General features: G+C 34.6%; 1 protein-coding gene across 1 annotated transcript in view; it reads right to left on the bottom strand.

Annotated features, from left to right (window-relative positions):
• ABCB11 (ATP binding cassette subfamily B member 11) overlaps positions 1 to 25,190 on the bottom strand; it is a 126,179-nt gene that overhangs the window by 83,451 nt on the left and 17,538 nt on the right. Inside the window, exons 3-8 of the mRNA XM_074302212.1 lie at positions 23,775 to 23,796; positions 15,565 to 15,616; positions 12,922 to 13,160; positions 6,056 to 6,143; positions 2,026 to 2,159; positions 641 to 812 (exon numbers count right to left, since the gene is read on the bottom strand). Of these exons, the coding sequence (XP_074158313.1) occupies positions 641 to 812; positions 2,026 to 2,159; positions 6,056 to 6,143; positions 12,922 to 13,160; positions 15,565 to 15,616; positions 23,775 to 23,796 (707 nt within the window). The remainder of the gene's footprint in view (positions 1 to 640; positions 813 to 2,025; positions 2,160 to 6,055; positions 6,144 to 12,921; positions 13,161 to 15,564; positions 15,617 to 23,774; positions 23,797 to 25,190) is intronic.

Raw genomic sequence — 25,190 nt, 5'->3', positions numbered from 1 at the left:
CTTAATTTAGAGCAGAATACAGTATATATTTGATGACACATTTTCTGAGTGCTTGAGTTCAGTAGTTATCATCCAGTTTGTCATTTCCTCTAGTATGGATTTATTTTAGTAGGAATTTTAAAAAATAATAAAGAATGTTCATTTCCATTACGTTCAAATTCTTACTCCTGAATACCTATGCTTCCTTCTCTCAGAACACCTATAATAACCAAGACTGCAGTATTGCACAAACATCTGTAAAATGGGACTAATGATGTGCTTACATAGCCTGTTTCAGAGGTATAAACCTTAATAATGCTTTAAGAATGTGAGTTATTAACTTCATCATAATTGCTGTTTGTTAAATATTATTGTGCCATATTTTGCACCAGACAGATAGAAGCCCCAAGATGAATCAGTGCTCTTCCTAATGGTAATAGATTACATTGATTATTTGTTGGATAGGCAACCAGTATATTTGGAAATATATTTTTCCTGTTAATTATCTATCTATGTCAATGCTTCCTACATCTTATCAGTGATTTAAAGCACCACAAATGACAACTGATAGGAATAATACTTGATGGTTTTCTAGGAAAAATAAACCCTATTCAGACTTTCAATCACATTATTGGTCAATTTCTTTCTGAATGAATCTTACCAGGCCAATGATTGTTGCTCCTACTCCAAGGAGAGGACTGACTGAAATCATCACCAAGGTCAGTTTCCAGCCTTGGTAAAAGCCTAACAGGAATCCACAAACACTAGTGGTCATGCGCTGGATAAAGACGGCAACCTGGTCAGCAATGGCATCGTTGATTTTATTAATATCACTGCAAACAAGAAAGGCTGTAATTTCAAAAACCTGGGTTATGTCCATAAAATGCCATTTTTCAGATGATCCTCACTCATTTCCAGTTAATGATTTCCCTTCTACCATATACTAATCTAGCACTTTGGTTTCCTCTTCCATAAAATGGGGGAGAAGGTTTGATTGAAATTACTTCTAAGCTTCTTTCCAACTCTCTATATATGATCCTATGATCTTACTCATCCACAGATAATAAGAGCTATATGTTGAAGGACTTCGTAAGAAGTCTTCAATCCAACCCAATATTTCCACATAAGATTTTCTCTGATCTGTTAATCACAGATTGATTTGCATTTCTATAAGGATTTACAAAAGAGCCATTTGAACTTTACTCTTTGACTCATTCTTTCTTTTAACTAACACAAATTCTGTTATAGGGAATAAGTAATATAATTGACCACCAAACATTTCATGTTCTTGGAAATTCTCATGAAATTTATATCTACAAAAGTAAACATTGTAAGACTTAAAAATTCAGTTCCATTTGTTAAAGCTGCCATATTATGATCTCATTCAGAAATTCATAGGGCCTGCCAACAACTGCAGACCTGCATTTGTGATTTTCCTTTGCAATTGCTTCTTTTCCAGGCTCCTTTTAAGTCCTAGAATGATCCTCTGTGTAGGTGAATTAACAGGTTCCCATTTTATCTCACTCGTACATCCTATTCTCCCTCAGTTTTCTCTTCTTGTTCCTACAGAGTAGTCTAAGTCGCTTTCTCATAGCATTAATTTTCTAATATTTTGATTGTCTTTAGAGGTTATAGTAAGTTTTCCCTTTGTGATAATCTAATTATTATACTTGATAATGTATAGGACATAAAAATATCACTTTTAGGAAGCACCATTTTGAAGATGAAACAGAAAAATCTAATAGAAATAATTTCAATGTATCATTTAATCGAGAAACATATGTGAATATAAATAGAATATTTCAAAGGTCTTTGTACAGGTTTAAGCTTTAGTGGGCTTTACCTATCGAATATATATATATATATATATGCTGTTCCAAAAATATTTCCATATTTACATATCTGTATGTTCCAAATGTATATATGTACATATGTATGCATATAACAGGTGAGTGGAGTAATATCTTCTTCTTTAGTAAATACTTAGGTTGTGATATACAATGACATTTGTATTTTGTTTAGTTGTTATGCTGCTTATCTACTTACTCTGAGATTCTGGTATTCAGTTCTCCCACTGAATTGCAATCAAACCAGCCTATTTCCATTCTCATTACTTTCCTAAAGTAAATTTGTCTAATTTTCTGTATCTGATGAGCTGCAGCAATTACCCAAAGACATATCTGGAAAAAAAGTAATATAGGATTTTAGTACAATGATATTAAAATTCAATTCCAACAAATTTCACTTTATCATCCTAAAAGAAACCACTTTCAAGGGGAAAGGATCTATATGTGTAAAAATGTTTGTAGCAGTCCTTTTTGTAGTGGCAAGAAACTGGAAACTGAGTGGATGCTCATCATTTAGGAATGGCTGAATAAATGATGATATATGAATGTAATAGAATATTGCTGTTCTATAAGAAATGATCTGCAAGATTTCAGAAATGCTTCAACAGATCTACATAAATTGATGCTAAGTGAAATGAGTACAACCAAGACAACATTGTCTACAGCAAAAATAAGATTATGTGATGATCAATAGTGACAGACTTGGTTCTCTTCAACAATGAGATGATTCAGGACAATTCCAATAGACTTGTAATAGAGTCATCTGCATCCAGAAAGGGTACTATGGGGATTGAATGTAAATTACAACATAGCATTTTCAACTTTTTTGTTGTTGTTTACTTGCTTTTTAAATTTTTTCTCATTTTTCCTCCTTTTTGATCTGATTGTTCTTTTACGGCATGATAAATGTGGAAATATGTTTAGAAAAAATGCACTTTTTCCACTTGTGAACTCTTTTCACCTAAGAAATTTTTATTTGACCTGAGGTAAATAGGTATATAAGTCAAACATTTACTGATAATAAATTATTACTTTGTGATATTCACATTCAACTATGAGACCATAGATGGCATGGCCACCCACAGTGGATAGTCTTTAGAATGAGTGCCTGATTCTGAACCTAGATGCTTAGTTTTCATCAGAGCTATCTCCAGGGTATTGTTTTTTGTTGGTTTCTTTTTAGTGGGTATGGGAAGGGGGTGTTTTAGGATGTATAATCCCAAAGGGCCATTAATATCTTGTATAATCCCTTCATTTGACAGATAAAGGAAACTTACACTGGGAGAAAATAAGTGCCCAAGGTCATTGAGGTAATTAATAGAACTAGCATTCAAATTTGATCCTTTTTGTCCTGAAGAGATTAGCCATAATTCCCTAGCACCCTATATCACTTGTATATGTCTCTTTTATGCATATACCCAGAAGCTCCCCATCCATCTTCCCAAATAGGTTTCTGACTACATTCAAAATAAGAAGTTTGGGTCAAAGCAGGCAAAAATCATAGGAACAAAGAATGAGAGAAGAGTGGGAGAGTTTTTCTTTTCTCCACAGCAAATCAGGGCCTATTATTACCTCCCACAAAACTATAAAGAGAAAAACAAGTTGATTCATTCTGACAAGAATAACTTTATCTTTGGAAGTCTAAAGTCAGCAGTGAATTTAATGTTTCCCTACAAAAGAGCTGCCAAAAGATGTTTTGCAAAATAGGCCAACTAGATACTAGGTATCTGAATGTAGAGGATCTGTGGATGGATTTCAGTGGGGCTGAGAACCTGGAGAGGGAAGTTAGTCTTTATTTTAGATGAAATTGGTTTCCTTGATGCACCTATATATTTTATTTTGTGCATTTAAAAGCATTATTCTGAAAGGGGCTCCATACATAGGCTTCATCAGACAGCCAAGAGAGTCCATTTTAAGGATCCCTGAAAGTCACAGTCATAAGAGACTTTAAATCCTTTAAATTTCAAGAAATGAAAAAAATGATTTTGTTAGAAAACAGAGGAAAAGAAGTTGCATTTTAATGCGTTACTCTGACATAATCTTTTCTGTACAAAGAGAATGGCAAAAGTTGGATCATGGCTTTGGAGAGACTGTCTTATCCAATGTTGAGCAAACAAGCCATCCCTTCTCCCACTGAACTGCAGTCAGATTTTGAGTGAAATGTGACACTAATCTACCACTATCAAAACTTCACTGGTATGTTGCAGAGAGGCATGGTGGCCCTAGATTTGAATGTTTCCTACCTATATAATCCTTACCTCCCCAAACCTATTTCCTCATATGTAAAATAGGAGAGGTAAAACAAATGGCCTCTAGATTCCTTCTAGCTCTAGTTCTATGATCCTAGATTATGGGGGAGAAAACAAAGTAATGAATTCCTACTTCATTGAATCACAATGAGAGGAGGCACAATGGATGGAGTTCCTGCTTGGAATCAGGAAGTTCTGAGTTCAAATCCAAATTCAGGTACTCTCTATTTTGTATGACCTTGAGCAGGTTACTTAACCTAGCCTCAATAAATTCATCTGTAAAATGGGGATAATAATAGTACCTATCTCACCATACAGTGTTGTTGTGAGGATCAAAAAAAGTCATATTTGTAAAGCATTTTGGAAACCTTAAAACACCATATACATACGAGTTATTATTGTGATAATGATTATTCCCAAATGAGGTTTAAAAATTAATATTATAATGCAATGTCCTTGAGAAACTAGTTAAGAATAAAAATAACTGAACAAATTCATGTGTCACATAAGGAACATTTATTTAGACCATGTAGGCCTAGTCTAAAAGAACATCCCAATCTTCTCATGTGATCAGATTGAAAAAGGAACAAATTAACAAACTTAACCATAAAAAGGGGGAGAAAGGCACTTTTCTTGATTCCCTCACCAAAGGCACTCAATTCAGCTCAGCCCAGTAAACAGTTATCCAATAATAACTTGTATTCTTACAGCATTTGACCATTTATAAAGTAAGTATTATCTCATTTAATCATCCATAATAACCCTATGAAAGTCATCACCATCTCCATCCTCCTACATAGAAGATTAGGTAATTAAGCTTTACAAAAGTTGTCACTTTTGATCAAGTTCCTAAAGCTGGTAAATTACAGAAGTGACTAGAAGCAAGGACTTTTGGGTCCTAATTCATAGTTCTTTCCTTCACATCAGTGTTTACCAATCTAGTGGATCAGTAAAAAGCTTGATTTCTCTCTGATGAACTACTTCAATCCCAATATTAGCTACTAGTACATCAAGAGGAAGCAACAGAGAATGTGGGAAAAGAAGGAAAGAAAGAACAGAATGAGTAGAAGGGTAAAGCACTAAGAGGGAAGGAATATCAAAATGAGTCATTAGCTTAAAAAAAAAGTTTGCAAATGTTAAAAGGGAAAGAACTTTTGTAGTACAGGTTTTATAGATTGTTTGACATTTTTTCACAAAATAATTAGCAACTGGGAAGAATTGCATCACATACTGTTATCCCCCTAGTCACCAATTTGGCATGGAAGGTTCATCTGGAAAGAGTGATGAAGGGCAGGACAGAGCAGCAGTGGAGGAAATAAGCATAGTCATCACAAATTCACCCCATATTTTTGGCTTGTTTCTGTCTGAATTAGCCAATCAACATGCATTTATTATGTGCAGGGCGTTGTACCAGTACAAAGAATGAAACAAATTCTACCCTCTATGAATTTATATTTGAAAGGAGGAGTCAATTTGTGGGGGGAGGAGGGAGGGTGTGCATGTGTGTGTGTGCACAAAATCAATACAAATAAATATAATAAAATTAAATACAAGGTAGTTTGGGAAGGAATTACTAACAGTTGAGGAGATTAAGAGAAGCTTCATACTTCAATATATGTTGTTTGAACTGAATGCTGAAAGAATAGAGGGGAGGACTGAAGTATTCTAAACATGGGAACAACCAGGAAAAGGGAAGGAAGGAGGGAACTGGAATGTACCTTTGTGAGATGGAGAGAGAGAGAGAGAGAGAGAGAGAGAGAGAGAGAGAGAGAGAGAGAGAGAGAGAGAGAGAGATTGAGATTTTTTTGGTTGTTTTTTCTTGTTGCTTTTAGGATAGGGATGTCTCTCCATTTCTTTCTGAGAAAACTTGTTTTTGTGTTTAGATTGACTACTGAATTGAAGAAACTTCTTTACTATGAATGGTTAATATTTTTCAAGTTTGATTTTTACTATATAAACTATATAGAAGATGATACTGACTTGGAGGTATCCCAGGATGAAAACCAAAAGACCAACTCCAGCATAGTAACTGGCAAATACGATCATCTCATTTTCAATATCCAACAACCTTCAAAAAAGCAAATATTTAAAAGGTCAGAATTGCTAAGTATCAAGCTGAGTTGAATTTAATTAATGGGCATATATGCTAATCAAATTTATTTATCACTCAATCAACGATTATGTTAAATATCTACTGTGTGCCACGTTTGGGGGGGCATTTGGGAGTACAGATACAAAGAAGGAAACAACACTTATTTTCAACCAACTTTTGTTCTAATGGAGGAAATAACAATCACATTTACAACTATATACAGCCTACATGTAAAATTAATAAATCCAAAATATCTACAAAGTAAAGACAAGAAAGTTTGGAAGATAGGGTGCTTACACTGTGTGGAGGGGAAACAGGAAAAGCTTCATACTTAAAGTGTTTGAGCAAACATTAAAGGAAGGACTCTGGGACAAAAATAAGAAGCAAGTCCATTTCAGAGAGAACAGATAGGATGCCAGCCCTGGAGTCATAAAGTCTTGTCTTCCTGATTTCAAATCTGGTCTCAGTCACTCAGGAGTTGTGTGATTCTGGATAAGTCACTTAAGCCCACCTGCCTCAATTTCTTCATCTGTAAAATGAACTGGAGAAAAAATTGGCAAGCCACTCCAGTATCTTTGCCAAAAACAAACAAACAAACAAACAAAAACCTTAAATGTGGTCACAAAGGGTTGTTGACTATGACTGAAACAACTGAACAATAACACAATAACAAGCCTTTCCAGAGATAGTAAGAATGGTCAATACTCAATTCCTTGGAAGGAAGATGGGTTTTTTTGTATGATGAAAAAAAATAATAATAATTTGCCTGGATCACAGAGTAGGGGAATGAAAGAAATGTCCAGTCATAAACATAAAGGTTTTGTTTGTTTTCAAAGGATTTTAGGAATTCATGGGCAAAACTTCTTGAATTATTTAAAAATCAGCTTTATCTCTGTGACATTACAACTGAATTACTGAATGACTTCAAAAGACTCGGTAATTATCACTCAGCAAATACAGATGCCTTCATGCTACAGATTGAGAAACTGGACAGATAAAGGGGGGGAAATGGTGTGAATGATATCTAGTCTATCGTCATATGGTATCTTCTTGTCAAGATGAGGCCAGGGGTCCCTGGATACCAATCCAGTATTCTGGCCTCTCCACTCATGCTCAGCATATAATAATAATTGTATATATAGAAAAAAGTTTTAAAATCCCAAATAGGCTGTCTCCAGAGACCCTTGGGTAGAATAATGTGAGCTGTAATTCAGGAGGTTTAATGTCATCTCCTCCAGGAATCTAAACCAATTTTATAGCTCTTCCATCTCAGGGTGATGTTGTAAAAAATGTTCCTGTCACTTTCCCATGGGGAAAAATGTGTTTCATTAGCTTTGTCTTTATGCTGGGTACACACCATGTAGTTCCATTCTCCAGGATTATACTTAGTGCTACTGCCAAAGGCATTTATAGTAAATAGCATGGAAGGCACTTAGGCATGTTACCAATGTAATTACCAGCACTGTGAAATAAGAGGAGATAAAACATTTAGGAATTACTTTCAGGTGGCAAAGAATTAGAAAACAAACCCACTGCCCTCATGACAGCCCCATTTTTCAGGGACTGGACAGAATGACAATAGACTCGCAACTCTAGGACAAGAAAAATACCTTTTTAGAGTTACTGAACTTTACTACTAGAAGATACCTTAGTCATCATCTACTCTAATAATGCTTTATAAGTGAGGAAACTGAGGCACAAAGAGATGAAGTGATTTTCTCAAAGTCACAAGAAATTAATGGAAGAGCAGAGACTATAAATCAATACTTCCAACTTCTTGTTCAGGACTCTTTTCATTAAACTATAATTATTTTTTTCTTGTTATTTTCCCTTTTTAAAAGCCAAATTCTAAATAGATTTATCTTGTCTTCCCTTGCATTCTAATAGCTATTGTCCATATCATCATTTGACAGTTAACTATATAAAGGCAGTTCCCTATGAATATTATTCTTGTCTATGTAAACAAAATAAAATAAGACATGAGACCTCCCCCAAAAAAGTCATGGAAAGTTGGGTTTTGTTGAAACATTGTTTATATGCACAAAGTAATAAGGTAAAATGAGCCAGGCAGAGAGTCAGAGGGATTTATACTGCCAGAATTCCAATGCTAGCTTCGATCATTCTCATCTAGCTGATTTGCATCACATGATACAATGGGAAGAGGCTCAGAAGATCTGGTTCAAATCCCAGCTCTGCCATTTACTGCCTAACATTTCAGTGTTCTGGCCACACATGTCCTTTTCTGTGACATGAGGTTGGAAGAGATTAATGCTAAATTCCTTGCTAACTTTAAATCTATGATCTTATGATCTAATCAGTCTAGCTATATTATAATGGAGTTTCATGATGTCAACAATAGTATTTGTGCATGATCCTGTGGTAATGATACTATTGCAAAGTGGTGTTAACTAGAGTCGTGTAACCCAAGATTTGTTTATCCATATGACCCTGTTATATCTCTTTTATTATGCCTTTGAATTATTACTGAAATATATTGTTGCTAATTAACTTTTCACTAATTGATTGTTAATTAACTTTGTGTTGTCTCCCCATCTGCATTAAAAGTTCATTGAGGGCAAAGACTAGGATTTTGCTTCTTATGTTTAAAATGCCTCATAGATAGCTGAGCAAATTGCATAGGGCTCAGCCAGAAATTATCCTTGAAGCACCAGTTCCACACCAGTGTCTGGCTTAGGCATCAATGCTATTTTGGAAGTTCTGTACTAGACACTGCAAAGTTTGCCTTTGCTGCAGTTGATGGGAGTGATGGTGCTATCTGTTGGGTTCACACATAGGAAGCAAAAGTAGACATTAACCTATAGACTATATCTGTTTCGCCCCTTTAATTGGTTGTGAGAATAGATCATCAACAGTAACTCCAATTTGTGAAGACAAAAGAGAATACTAAATTAGAAGGGATATTTCTACCTTTCATTGCCAAACTCCCAAACCACTAAAGTTGGCATATTCATCAATCTGTTCTAAGTCCTTAAAGTTATATTCTGTGTATGAGATATGAGGGAAATGAGAGTAAAGAGTGGCCTTTGTGATATCCATATTTTTTCAGGTTATGTGAAATAAAATGTTCCAGGATGAGAAAAAGAGGCACCAAATATTGTGCCCCAATTCTTCAAGGACATGTAATTTCATCATTTCATATAATCTCTCCATCAAAATAGATTATGTCATTACCTACAGAACATCATTCAAAGTAGAAGAAAATTTTGCTTTAATAATCCTATAGAGACGCTCAATAAATACTCTTACCAAGGAAATTATTAGTCATATTAGTGCTTATGACACAAACTGAACATCTCTTCATGGCAGAAACTTTACTACTGTTCATTTGGTGAATTCTCTAAAGAAGAAGATCTCTAAGATCTTCCTCAATGCACAGAACTCTACTATCTAGGCCTATGCCTGTCTACCAAGATAGAAGCATTTATTTTTTTTTAAAGAATCATTTAAATTTTTTTCATGAAAACTTCTTTAAAGATTAATAACACAAACTACATGAAATCCAAAACTCTATGTACTATTTATAAAAAACTGTTATTTTCTGATTTTATTTTATGCTTTTTCTTTCAATGAAATTACCTCTCAGTATATAATCAAATCAAAATAAGAAAATGCATAAATATGTGTGAGTCCTGTTTCTTTGCAAAAAAGGAGAAGAAGAAGAAGAAGAAGAAGAAGAAGAAGAAGAAGAAGAAGAAGAAGAAGAAGAAGAAGAAGAAGAAGAAGAAGAAGAAGAAGAAGAAGAAGAAGAAGAAGAATCAGTAAGTTTTAGGCTGGAAATCCCCTTTAATAAGGAAGAAAGGTTATCTTGAAAATTTAGAGAAATAGAGAGGAATTTGTTCCTATAATTACATAACAGTGTCACCCATTGTAAGGATGTGGTTCCCACAAAACAAGAGAAGGGAATTGTAAGGGTCCTTTAAATGGGTGGCCACAGCGCAACAGGAGATTGAGTGGCCCAGAAGTAATTTCTGTGGATATAGGACTGCCCTGTGGGTGGGATCCTGGCCATATTGAGATAGCTTCATAATGGGTGATGGTTCTCTCGCTGGTTGGTTGTGTATGTAATCTCACAGGCCCTTTATAAGCCCACTGCAGGCAGCAGTCGCTCTCTCTTAACCTGGCTCCCTAACCTGAGGTAGCTGAGCCCAAGCTGATGGATAGCCAGAGAGGTAAGGAGTTTGGTAGTGAACACATGGGTCTTCAGACTAGCTGTTCACTAGGGACGCTGACAAGTCAGGGAAACAAGTCAGGACATTATGTGAGTAGATATAATAAAGGCTTTTAAGATTACACGTGGCTGTTCTTGAGTGCACTACCGGTTATTAAACGATAGATTCAAGAGATCATGGCTAGAGACTTTTAGAGGCCTCAAGAGAGAGGTAAAGCCGGATAGAGTTGACACTGCAAAGGTCAGTGGTCAAAGGTACTCTGTTGGGCCTAGGACAGATTAATAATTGTAACTGCCAGGAGGGCATGTTATAACCATAACCTCACATATCCATTTATGTACTACTGAAATATTTATTTAACTATTTACAGAAGCTGATATTGATTTTCTTAATATGAACATTCACTATACTTTATTACTCTCTTTACAAGGCCATAGCTGTCTGAGCTGAGAATTCCTATGTTAACAGAGAGAGAAAGAGGTTAATTCCACCAGCATATTAATACTCTACTTAGAAGAAAAGCCTTTTCTTTTTTCTTTATTCTTTACATATTGCAGCCTATAACTGAACTTTTTCTAGTTTATGAGTAAATAAATATCTAATAACAGAAATTCAGAGTATATTCAGAATTTCACAGTTCATATATGGCAAGAATTGGGAGAACTCATCATTTATAATGGCTAGCTAATGACCTGAGGATGATAGGAATTCCATGATGCCATATGTCTAAATGATACTAGAAAACAAGTCATACATGTAGATGTTTAACATCATGAAAACCCCTAGAGCTAATAGATCTCTGAAGGTTAAAAGTTTTTACCTAGGATATAAACTAGAACGTGACCTAAGAATAATGACAGCATAGGGTGTTATTATACACTCCAAAGAACCAAGTAGCTGAGAATTAACTTCCAGGAGTGAGGATATTTCTGAAAACTATTGAGATACTGATAAAAAAAAAAGCTGTCTCAGGACCAAACCTAACAAGTCATAGCTCTATTTCCAACACTATTGTCCAAAGAAATTTATTATCAGAAGCAACAAAAAAGCCTTTTTCCTATAATGCAATGTTATGTATTCTGACAACAGACTTACAATATAGAGGGAAGTATAAATGAATTGTTATTGAGTTTCTGATACTTTACTATTAACTAATGATTAGAAACAGGTGAAAAATACACATGGGAAGGGTTTCTCATAGTCAAAATATGCTACACCCTTTTTTCCTCTTTAGGTAGACATTGAGTATGTGTGCAAACAAGGCTATCTTAACTATAAAATAGTAAGAATTTTAGGTCTTCATTACAAAGTTCACTTCCTTGCAATGAGTTAGCAATGTATCTATTGTAGATTCCATGGTTACAATTAAGCTTACATTGGCCAATTCACAAGAGGAGAAAGAAAGAATATCACAATATGTTACAATTAAACCTATGTTGGCCACTCCACAAGAGGAGAAAAAAAAGGTATCATAATAAGTTACTATAGGATAGAATGGGAAACTGTGGATAGAAGTTGTATAGAGAGACAGATTTTAGCTCAATATAATAAAACTTCCTAACTCAGCTATCCTAACAGAAGTATTTAGTTCACCATGTCTACAGATATTCAGAGGATGGATGACCAAGTATTGGGGAAAGTTATAAAGAAGGGATTTCTGGTTAGTTGTGGGTTAGAGAAGATGGCTTTTGAGATCCTTCCAGCTTTTAGAGTATATGATTTCTGCAATAAGAATAGACTTTTATACACCACTAGACTCTTTTCAAGGTCATTGCTTTCTCCTACATGATTACAATAGTCTCTTATAGAATAGAGCCAGCCATTCAAATTCTAAGTCATTTAACACTCTTATGTTGTTCAGTCATTTTCACTTATATCTGACTTTGTGACCCCATTTGGAATTTTCTTGCAAAGATACAGGATTCGTTTGCCATTTTCTTCTCTGCTCATTTTTCAGATGAGGAAATAGAGGCAAACAGGAGTAAGTGACTTGCCCAGAGTCATGTAGCTGATAAGTATCTAAGGCTGGATTTGAACCCAAGAAGACAAAATCTAATTCCAGGTCTGAGCCTCTATCCACCATTTAACTGTCTAAAATTTTTGTGACTCCCCCACTAAAAAGAAAAGCTCTCGACCAAATGAATCACCTGTCTCAGAATCCACATGATGTGGTAAGGATTTTGTTGGGAAACATGAGACATATATACTAGAAGCAGAGTATCCAATTAAATCAAATTCATGGATGACAAATCATCCTAGAGACAGAACAAAGCTATTTATAGTATCTTGCAAGAGCTGAGAGTCAACCAAGTTGTTAAATCTTGAGAGCTGTCAAGTAAAACGAGTAATTTCCAATCTAATTTCCCCTGAAATTGGAAGGTCAGGTGGAGATAGTGGTCCCCTTAGGCCAAAATATCATGTACCTATTTGAATAATTGACATTTCTGCTTACCATGTGTCAGATACATAGTCTCCAGAGATGCCCCAGAAGTCCCTTTCCCAAGTTCTGAAGTTAAATGTAAAAATTGAACAAAAGGGAAAAAGAATAAATTGAGAAAACTCACCCACAACGGGTCCCATTAGTCTCATTGTGGTTGAGGGAGCTGTTGGCCCACACTATGGTGTTGTTCACACATATCTTGCCAGGGATGCTAAGCTCTTGTAATTCAATGTCATATTCAATAAAAATGTCTGCCATCAAGCCAAAAATAAGTAACATTCCTGGCTGGGCCATTCCATGTATAAATGCACAGAAACTTCCCCCAAACATCAGCCAGTTATCTCTTGATGAAGAAAATCGAAACTTGAAAAGAAAAAGACCCCAAAGTTAAGAATATGTGTATATATAAACATATATATGCAAAATACACATATGCTGTACTATATTGAAAGTAGCATATATAATATATGAAACATGACATACATACTTGCATATATTTAAATGTGTATATGTCAATGTGTATCTATACAAAATATACAAATGTATATTCTAGGAAGTGAGATTGAAATATGATTTTTATAATAGTCATATTCAATATCAAATTTTCTAAGGAAATCACTTCAAACAAGTTATCCAATTTTATTCAATTGAATCTGATTACCAATTTCAGAAACTTATTTAAGTTTTTCTTTATTTAAATTATAATCATTCATTCAACAAATAATCATCAAATATTCTGATCATTTCAAGGCTTACAAAAATTTTTTGCTCATAACTTAAATCCTCTAAGAGAAGTAACAAGCCCAAGATCACCTAACTAAGAAGTGTTTAAGGTAAAAGTAGAACTTAAGTCTTTAACCTCAAGGCCAGTTCTCATTCCATGAGATTCTTAACATTGAGTCCAGGAACTTGAACTTTAAGAAAAATAAAACATTTTGATGACTGTATTTCAATATAATGTCAAGCTTTTGTAATCTTGTTTATTTTATTGTACACATTTAAAAATACTCTTCTGAGAAGAGGTCTGGAAAATTCACCAGAATGCCCAAAGGTCAGTTTTTATGACTTAGAAAAAGCTAGAGAATTCTGACACTACCCTATTGCCTCTTTCATTATTATTAAAAGTTCTGTTTAATTTCTATCTTTAAGTCAATTCAAATGCCTCCACAAGATGTCTTAACCCCTCAGCTTTCTTAGAATAGAAACTCTATATAGGTAAGGACAGTCTTTTTTAAACTCACTGTCCCATCTAGCACACAATGGGCAGTTAGTTTATACATGTGCATTGCTGTTGTCACTATGTAATATGCATTATGTTAGATACTGGAGGAGTGGCAAGACCTGGTGAGGAAAACCTCTCAGAATGCATGCTTAGTCCTGTCTCCAGCTCTTAATAGCTTAGAGGTGCTTGGGCAAGCTGTTGAATCTTTTAAGTTTCTCACCAGTTGACCCCTAGCTCATAGGGGTGTGAGGAAAGTCCTTTGTAAATTGTAGAGCATCACAGGTATGTCAGTAATGATCAGTAAACCATGGTCCCAATTCATGATTATGTTAGAAGTTCCCTTCCATATCTAATTTTCTAAGATTACAGTGGTTCTGTTTGTGCATTTGAATACTTCACTAACTCTGAAATCCCTCCCATTCCTAATGCCCTCACCTACATAGATACTGATTTGTACTTTGACCTGGAAAAAAAAAATCTATATCTTTTGATACAGCCTAGATAAGCAAACAGACTTGCAAAAGATTTACAATCACATGAGGCACATTCTTTCCCTAGAAAAATATTTTTCCAATGTATAAAAAAGTATATTTGTATATGTTTGTACAAGACAAATTGTATATTTTCCAATATATGAAAAAGAAAAATGGTCCCTGAACTTTATCATTTAGCAAATTTGCCCAAAATGTCAGAATTATCAATTATTACTTTATGTTTTCTTCTGTCCTTTCTTGTGCCAGACCTATTTATCTAAACTTTATAGGAGAGATCTATGATTTCATTTATGGCAACTTAGCCCTAAGTAAAGAAATGGAGGAGATCTGAAATCTCATTCTGATTCTGACTTAATAGAAAAATAAGGATCAAGTTACTTGCCCATTCTCTCACAAATCAGAGTCATGATTTGAATCTAGGTTTCCTGGTCTAGAATTTTTTCCATCTTTTCAGGATACCTTTGCATCAAACTCTAATAATCCAAGGACCTTAAATTGAGCCCTTCTTCATTTCAGAAACTTAAATCAATTGGTGCTTTTTGTTTTGTTTTGTTTTAATTAAAGAGGTGGGGAAATCAATATTTGAATTTGTTGTGCTGACAATAATGGACCAGTTTTAAGCCTATCTTCAAATCAGCTAACTTTTGATATTGATGCCTAGGGGGAAAAACTGGAAAAACTTTAAATGGAAAGACTTGGGGATTTAGACTATCAGGGAGACATTTCAGTAATCTTTATAACAAGGCATATACATTGATATTAGGACATGCTTTTCTTGATAGAATGAAAAACGGGGCCATAGTGGGTTATTTTTTCCCCAATCATTAAGTCCTAAGTAACATATTGCTTAGGATAAGTTATTTTAATAACAATATAAATGGACTCACTATTTAGCATATGATCATAGATGTAAAAAGTTCTGATCTGACTTTCACAAATATAAAACTTCCTTAAAGGCCTTCAACAGTCTAGTTATGCAATCAGTATTGTAAATCAGCCACTGTGTGGGCCCCACCCAGTTACAATTGCATACTATATACATTTTTATTACCAATTGAAAGAAGCTGACTTGAATGTGTTCCTTTTTCTTCTTATCTTGTGACCTGAAAAAAAATGAAATGTATAATTAAGACCAACTTTTCTATGACAAAGAAGAATTCTCATATATACATGATTATATGTGTCAAACCAATCATCCCAAATACAAGCTTTGGGTGGAAATATTCAATTTCTTTTTACATGAGTGACTTGTCTCCTGCTTATCCTTCTTCATCTCAGATTATCTGCTTCTGACAGTAAAGCATACCAACCTATCTTTGGTTTTCCAAAAAATTTTAAGTGCTACTGATACAAAAAAAAAAAAAAAAAATACTGATACTGCCTTCCTTTTATACTGATAGAATTCCTACTTCTCATCTTTCTTGGAAGATTATGTTTAGGCACCTATAATATGTCACTTGAAGTGCAATTTGAGTTTACTTTTAAGTTTTTTTCTAATATCCTAAGTATCATAGATAGAATTACTTGTCACATAATTAATTTACCCAAATAAAACCAGATGTAGGAAGAATTCATGTTTAGGATTAGGGGAAGAAATACAGAGGGCATTATGGGGGCTGGAAGGAGATGAGGAGCAAGAAAAACATGTGGATTATGAAAAAATTTAAAAGCTATACAAAATAAGTTTTCATAATAGTGCTCAGACCTTTTGAGCATTCAAACTACTGTTTGATTGGTTAGGGTAAAGAGATAGAAAGCATCAGAAAACTTTGCCCCTAGCACTATCCTGAAATAGGAATAGGTAAGAACTTCAATTTCATCCAGTGTTGTTTTTTCATGACTCCACAGGGAGTTTTCTTGCTGTGATCCTGAAGTAAGTGTCTGGAGCCAGATCTGAACTCAAGAAAAAGAGTCTTCCTAAATCCAGGAATAGCACTCATTCCATTGTGCCACCTAGCTGCCAAGAACTTCAAAGTCTCCCTGAAAAGTGAACCTGAGGTTTCTCCCTCCAACCTTTTCATGAAAAATATTTTAAGTTTCATTAATTTAATGGTTTCATTAATCTAGTGGTTATTTAAACAAAAATAAATGAATTATCACATATTCACACTGTCAATATTCTAATTTAGAATCACAAATTTAAGGGAAGGGTTATCTTTTTGAAGAAATCTTGACTTACAAAAAGCTAACAGGGACCTCAGAGGTCACCTTGTCCAAGCTTTTCATTTGTCTTAAGGGGGATAAAGACTTTAAGGAGGGATCTGGCTATTGGATAAGAAGTAGATTTGACTTCCCCCAAAATTCTCCCCTTGTCTTGAGAAAAAGGATTGTGGTTAGACTGGAGAACTGAGAAAGCAGAAAAAGATGATATTACAGCATGAAAATATGGATGAAGACAGCTATTAAAAAGTAAGTCAGTACAAAAAGAGCATCAGTGAAGGGTATCTGTAGTCTGGGGTAATGAAAGTCAGCCAAGGGGCAGGAGTGACTCAATGACCTCCTACCAAAGTACTTGTCTCTCTTCAATCTTTTATGAGAGCTTTTATTCCATCAGTTTAACAGTTGTGTTCAACTCTTATATCAGCCAATATTTTTTATAGTAGGTAAATGGAATCTAAATTGAAAATAGCAAATTAAAAAATAAGCAGGCTTGCACACACAGTTAATCAGGAGAGGGACATGCAGGTTTACTAAACACTAGAAAGGGTCATCAGATCAATAAGGGTAAGTCCAGACCCACTGGCAACCTCTCATGGCTTACGTCTCAATAGTTGTCAATTGTGGAGTGTGTGCACATAGAAGCAAGAAAAAAGTCAAAGATAGAAATTGCTCCTTGTGTAGTCTAATATGAGTGTCTGGCACATTCTGTTTCATTGACCAGTGCTCTCTGTCAGAACTTTAATACAATTGCTTTGCCTTACCTGGCTGGAGGGGGGGAGGGACAAGGGAGAGCAAAGGACACTCAAAGCCCAAGTCCTTCAGAGCTGAATGGGTGGGTGCAGGTGTGGCATTCCATAATCTAACCAGGGCAGACAGATGGTCAGCTATTTGCCCCCATGACCCTCTAGTGTAATCACTCTCATGCTGAGTTCTCCCTTTTAAGAAGACCTCAAATGGGATCAGGAAGAGTTAGACATGACTGAAAATGACTGAACAGCAACTCTTTTAAGATCTGCCCAATCAAATAGTTGTATTCTATATTCCCTCTCTATCCCACACAAGGTAATAGATCCTAAAAATCAAGGAATACAACCTGGCTCAGGAAGAAGATATCTGGAAATATATGAATCTTTCAGATATAACTTCATTTGTGCATTTGTGCCAAACTTGACAGTTTTTCAAAGTACTTTAATGTGCCCTCTTTGTAATAACTATGTGATTTAGGCAGGGTAGGAAAATGAGACTCCTAGTGACTGAGTAAAAACCTGACAATGTTACATAATCTAAGTAGCAGGATCAGAACTGAATATGGATCTTACAGCCACCACCCTAGCAGAGGCCCCCCTCATCTAGACCCTTAATTGATCTATCTTATTCAAATGTTTCCTATCTCTGATCCTTCCTCCACAGGGCTGCCAAAGTGGCATTCTTAAAACATTGAACTTACGGTGTTACTATTCTGCTCAAGAAGCTGAACTATTGTCTCTAGGATAAAATATAAAACCCTCTGTTTGTCATTTAATTCCTTTCTTAATCTGACTCCAGCCTCCCATTCCCAGCAAATTATATATCATTTTTCTTCACACATTCTACTTTCTGGTCAAATCAGCTTTGTTGCTGTCCTCACATATCTCATCTTCCTATTTCTAAGTTATCCCTTTACCAATATTGATGAACAACCTCTCTTGCTTTAGAAGTTCATACCACTCATCAATCACCCAGTTCAGGATCTCTGATCTTTAGAGCATTCCTCTTCCTTCCTCAAAGTGTTCAGCATTTGATTCACTCTTCTCCAACTGAATACTTCCCTATTTGCCCCCATATTTAAGATATATGTTACTAATGATTGGGTGAAACAGCAAATCATAGACATAATTAATAACTTTACCCAAGAAAATGACAATAATGAGACATCATACCAAAATGTGTGGGATACAGCCAAAGCAGTAATTAGGGGAAGTTTTATATCTCTAGAGGCCTACTTGCATAAATTAGAGAAAGAGAAGATCAATGAATTGGGCTTACAACTAAAAATGCTAGAAAAGGAACAAATTAAAAACCCCCAGACAAACACAAAACTTGAAATTCTAAAAATAAAAGGAGAGATTAATAAAATTGAAAGTAAAAAAACTATTGAATTAATGAATAAAACTAAGAGTTGGTTCTATGAAAAAACCAACAAAATAGACAAACCCCTAGTAAACCTGATTTAAAATGGGAAAGAGGAAAAGCTAATTGTTAGTCGTAAAAATGAAAAGGGAGCACTCACCACTAAGGAAGAGGAAATTAGAACAATAGTTAGGAATTACTTTGCCCAACTTTATGTCAATAAATTTGATAACTTAAATGAAATGGAAGAATACCTTCAAAAATATAGCTTGCCCAGATTAACAGAGGAAGAAATAGTCTAAATAGTCTCATTTCAGAAAAAGAAATAGAACAAGCTATTAACCAACTTCCTAAGAAAAAACCCTCAGGACCAGATGGATTTACATGTGAATTCTACCAAACATTTAAAGAACAATTAACTCCATTGCTATATAAACTATTTGAAAAAATAGGGATTAAAGGAGTCCTACCAAATTCCTTTTATGACACAGACATGGTACTGATACCTAAACCAGGTAGGCTGAAAACAGAGAAAGATAATTATAGGTCAATCTCCCTAATGAATATTGATGCTAAAATCTTAAATAAAATATTATCAAAAAGGCTATAGAAAATCATTCCCAGGATAATACACTAAGACCAAGTGGGATTTATACCAGGAATGCAGGGCTGGTTCAATATTAGGAAAACTATTAGCATAATTGACTATATCAATAACCAAATTAACAAAAATCATATGATCATCTCAATAGATGCAGAAAAAGCATTTGATAAAATCTAACATCTATTCCTACTAAAAACACTTGAGAGTATAGGTATAAATGGACTATTCCTTAAAATAATAATGAGAATATATATTAAAACCGTCAGTAAACATCATATGTAATGGTGATAAACTAGAACCTTTCCCAGTAAGATCAGGAGTGAAACAAGGTTGCCCACTATCACCATTACTATTCAATATTGTACTAGAAATGCTAGCCTCGGCAATAAGAGGCAAGAAAGAGATTCAAGGAATTAGAGTAGGTAATGGGGAAATCAAACCATCACTCTTTGCAAATGATATGATGTTATACTTAGAGAACCCCAAAGACTCTGTTAAAAAGCTATTAGAAATAATTCATAACTTTAGCAAAGTTGCAGGATACAAAATAAATCCACATAAATCCTCAGCATTTTTATACATTACCAACACAATCCAACAGCAAGAGATACAAAGAGAAATTCCACTCAAAATAACTGTCGATAGTATAAAATATTTGGGAATATATCTACCAAAGGAAAGTCAGGAATTATATGAGCAAAATCACAAAACACTTGCCACAAAAATAAAGTCAGATTTAAATAATTGGAAAGACATTAAGTGCTCTTGGATAGGCCGAGCAAATATAATAAAGATGGCAATACTCCCTAAACTAATCTATTTATTTAGTGCTATACCAAGACTCCCAAGAAACTATTTTAATGACCTAGAAAAAGTAACAACAAAATTCATATGGAAGAACAAAAGGTGGAGAATTTCAAGGGAATTATTGAAAAAAAAAAAATCAAATGAAGGTCGCCTAGCTGTACCTGATCTAGAACTATATTATAAAGCAGTAGTCACCAAAACCATTTGGTATTGGCTAAGAAATAGACTAGTTGATCAGTGGAATAGGTTAGGTTCACAGGACAAAATAGTGAACAAAAATAGCAATTTAGTGTTTGATAAACCCAAAGATCCCAACTTTTGGGATAAGAATTCATTATTTGACAAAAACTGCTGGGAAAACTGGAAATTAGTATGGCAGAAACTGGGCATGGACCCACACTTAACACCACATACCAAGATAAAGTCAAAATGGGTCCATGATTTAGGCATAAGGAACGAGATCATAAATAAATTAGAGGAACATAGAATAGTGGAGGAGGAAAGAATTTGTGACCAAAGGAGAACTAGAGATCATTAGTGATCACAAAATAGAAAATTTTGATTACATCAAATTAAAAAGTTTTTGTACAAACAAAACTAATGCAAACAAGATTAGAAGGAAAGTAACAAATTGGGAAAACATTTTTACAGTTAAAGGTTCTGATAAAGGCCTCATCTCCAAAATATACAGAGAATTGCCTCTAATTTATAAGAAATCAAGCCATTCTCCAATTGATAAATGGTCAAAGGATATGAACAGACAATTCTCAGATGATGAAATTGAAACTATTTCCACTCATATGAAAGTGTGTTCCAAATCACTATTGCTCAGAGAAATGCAAATTAAGACAACTTTGAGATACCACTATACACCTGTCAGATTGGCTGAGATGACAGGAACAAATAATGATGAATGTTGGAGGGGAAGTGGGAAAACTGGGACACTGATGCATTGTTGGTGGAGTTGTGAAAGAATCGAACCATTCTGGAGAGCAATCTGGAATTATGCCCCAAAAGTGATCAAACTGTGCATATCCTTTGATCCAGCAGTGCTACTACTGGGCTTATATCCCAAGGAAATACTAAAGAAGGGAAAGGGACCTGTATGTGCCAAAATGTTTGTGGCAGCCCTTTTTGTAGTGGCTAGAAACTGGAAAATGAATGGATGTCCAACAATGGGAGAATGGTTGGGTAAATTATGGTATATGAATGTTATGGAATATTACTGTTCTGTAAGAAATGACCAGCAGGATGAATACAGAGAGGCTTGGAGAGACTTACATCAACTGATGCTGAGTGAAATGAGCAGAACTAGGAGATCATTACACACTTAAGCAACAATACTATAAGAGGATGTATTCTGATGGAAGTGGATATCTTCAACAAAGAGATCTAATCCAGTTCCAATTCTGTCCAATGATGGACAGAATCAGCTACACCCAGAGAAGGAACACTGGAAAATGAGTGTAAACTATTTGCATTTTTTGTTTTTCTTCCCAAATTATTAAAAAAAATTACCTATGCATATATACTGTCAAAAATGTTATAATTATAAAATTAATAAAATTTTTTAAAAAAAAGATATATGTTACTATATCCTCAGAGAGTATGAGCTCCCAGATCAAAAGACTTTTAAACTCTTGTGACCTCCATCCTCCCTAATTTTTCAAGCTCTGTGATCAAAATCCCTAAAATTTTTCTCTAACTACAATTTCCTATTTTTCTATCTTTCCTTCTACCTTAGCCCTTTTAAAAAAAAATCCAATTACATGTAAAACAATTTTAACATTCTTTTTTTTAAAAATTGAGTCCTAAATTTTCTGCTTTCTCTCCCCTTCCCACCATTGAGATGGCATACAATTTGACATAGGTTTTTGTATATGCAAAAATGAACAAAACAGCAAAATCAACAACAACAAAAAACAAGCCAAAAAACAAACAAACAAAAAAAAAAACAAGGAAATTAAAGTTTTTTGTTTTTGTTTTTGTTTTTTTAGAATATTTTGATCTGCATTCACACTTCATCAGTTCTTTTTCTGGAAGTAGGTAGCATTTTTCATAATGAGTCTTTGAGAATTGTCCTAGATCATTGGTTGCTGAGAATGTCTAAGTCATTCACAGTTAATTATCATAAAATAGTACCTGGATATCGTTTCAGGCAACTCAAATTCTACATAGCCAAACAAGAATTGTTCTATGTTTTGCCAAAGCTTTTCCTCCTTCAAACTTCCCAATCCTATGAAGGACATCACTATCTTTGCCTAGTTTGCAATCTTGGAATTATATTTAGTTCCTATTTCTCTTCCCCTGCATCCATTCAGTCTCAAAGTCCTGTTGATTTTCCACAACTTATCTTCATTCGCTTTGCCTCTTTCTCAGTTCAGACCCTCAAAAACTAACTGATTTCTGTGATTCAAGTCTCTCTCATGCCACAGGATAGCTATCATAGCTGATATTCCCAAAACATAGATCTGGCATGACACCCTTGTCGTCAAAAATCTTAAGTGACTCCCTATGACCTCTCAGATAATTTATACAACTATTCATCTTAATACTTAACTCCCACAGTCCTATATTACACATGTTCAGCCCTAGTCAAACTGTCCTCTTAGCTATTCACTACACATTACATCTCAATTTCCACCTCCTCACCTTTGCATTTTATGTTTATAATGCCCTCCTTTTAACTCCTACCTTTTTATCCCTTAATTTCTTTCAAAGTACAGCTCAGGGGTAATTCCCTATATGAGGCCTTTCCTCAGTTATTAGTATTCTCTTCTTCAAGACATGACTTTCTATACATTTTTTTTTAAAATTTATACTATTATATATTTTATATACCATTATCATCACCACTATTACTCCCCCAAACAAATGATTTTTGCTTTTGCATCTCTAACACCTGACATGGTATCTTACACACAGTAGGTGCCTAATACATGCTTGATGAATTAAATTACATGTAAAAATAATATCTTCATGGACTCTGGAAGCAAACATAAATGCCTGGCTTAATATAGGCAAAGATAGAGATAGGGGACAATAAATATAGCTTAAGAATACCAAAAAGTAGAATCTATACTAGAAATGGTGCTATTTTTTCTATTCTATTCCATTTTTAAGCATCTCATGCTTGAACCAACCATTTCAGTATATGTTAGGTTTTTACTAAGTGCTAATGAGATAATGAGATATTAGGTTCTTACTAAGTGCTAAGTCGGTACTTGACAATTCTCTGGTTCCGGCCATGACTGGGAGTTTTACTTGTGAATTTCTGGGGAAGAGTTTGCATGCTTAGGAGGAGCAAGTTCATTGGTTGAAATAATTTTTCCCAGAAGCCCTTGCATTATCCCACGCCCATTCTCTGGGAGGATAAAAGAGGGAAGTCACTACTTTAGACCAGAGTTAACAGCAACTGTCTGGAGACAATGGTTCTCTACAGGAAGAAGAATCTGTCCGAGAGATTTGAGTTGACACAGCAGATCTCCTCCCAGAGAGCAATTGGCAGCTTCTGGAGACAACAGCATATTACAAGTATATATATTAGAAATGTAGCATCATTATTGACAATGTTAACTTACCTTGTTTTCTTAGAATTGTTATCTGTCAAGGCAAAAATCAAACAAAAATGTTAATATTTAGTGGGAAATTACATGTAAATTCACTGATAGTTTTATTTTTTAGTGTTACAAGATAATGTTTCAAGGGAGATGGTCAAAATGACTAGAATTTTGTGTCATTTTTATCTGTCTATTGTGTATATGAAGGTAGAATGTAAATATTGTTTTTTTTTAGTTTATCCTCAGAAGAGATTCTTCTGAAACATTTTATTTTTAAATAAAAAATGATCTAATTTCTATTAAAGAATAAAATTGTCATCCAAGCACAATGGTAGATTTGGCAGTTACCTAGTCAGAAAGAAGGGTGCTATTGAGATGAATGCTAGTAAAAATATAGAATTATAAGCTTGGTTATACCTGAAAAAAAAAAGCCTGATTAATTAAAATTAGCATTCATTAATACATTCATTTTTAGTTTTCCTTCAGAAATGTATGTATATATCTTTGAGGGTCTAATCAGTATTTGAACTCACATCCATATTTGCCACTGGAGAATGAGGTTAGAGGTCAAGAACTGCTTTATACTCAAGGGAAAAGAGTTGATATTGTGGTGATTTTCCAGGTTGAAGATAAGGGGATAGGATATGATAGGTAGTGAGACACCTAAGATTCAGTGATTTCATGTTATCTTTCTGTGTTAAGTGCATTGGGATACAAATATGAAAAAACAAAAACAAAAAACCCACTACCTTCATGGAATTTCCAGTTTAGTGGGGGAAGACAGAACACACAAGTAAGCTAGAAAAAGAGAGGGGGACTAGGAGTGATGGTGGGAGAAAGATGTGTGGGAAGGTACCCAACTCAGGAGCATAATGAAGAGGTCAGTCAGAGAAGTCCCAAGCTAGTTCAGCAAGATGAGAAAAGAGAAGATAACTAAGTTGGGTTCTCTCCTTTAGTGAAGGTTTGGAATCTATGGCCCCAATCTCAGTTATTTCAGCACCAATTTTCAGTGATATTTCTCTCCAATCTGTTCTTATGTGATAAAAATTAACCCTACTCTCTGAATCAGTATCAAAACTTTGCTTCCACTCTTTGGAATTTATTTTCTTCAGCATGTTTTTTTTGTTAACAGGGTTTAAGACTTCAGTTTGTTTGTTTTTTTTTTTTTTTTCCTTTTCATTCTTTAAATGTGGTCAATTCAGAGTTATTAAGTGATCCGTCTTGATTTACTGCCTTCATGATTTGAATATTCAACCTTTAGGAATACTGATTAGAAAATTGTTTGAGATAACAGAGAGAGCCAGTTTTGGAATCAGGAAAACCTAGATTCAATCCCTGTCTCTCTGACTTAAACTAACTGCTTAATCATGGATAAATAATTCAACATTTCAGCATTCCAGGCCACTCTCTAAAGTTCAATTGTAGACAAACTCTTGA

This window comes from Sminthopsis crassicaudata, chromosome 3 (genome assembly GCF_048593235.1).
Source record: "Sminthopsis crassicaudata isolate SCR6 chromosome 3, ASM4859323v1, whole genome shotgun sequence".
Classification (NCBI taxonomy): Eukaryota; Metazoa; Chordata; class Mammalia; order Dasyuromorphia; family Dasyuridae; genus Sminthopsis; species Sminthopsis crassicaudata.
Note: the sequence above shows the minus strand (reverse complement) of the source record. Positions and strands in the feature narration are given on the sequence as shown.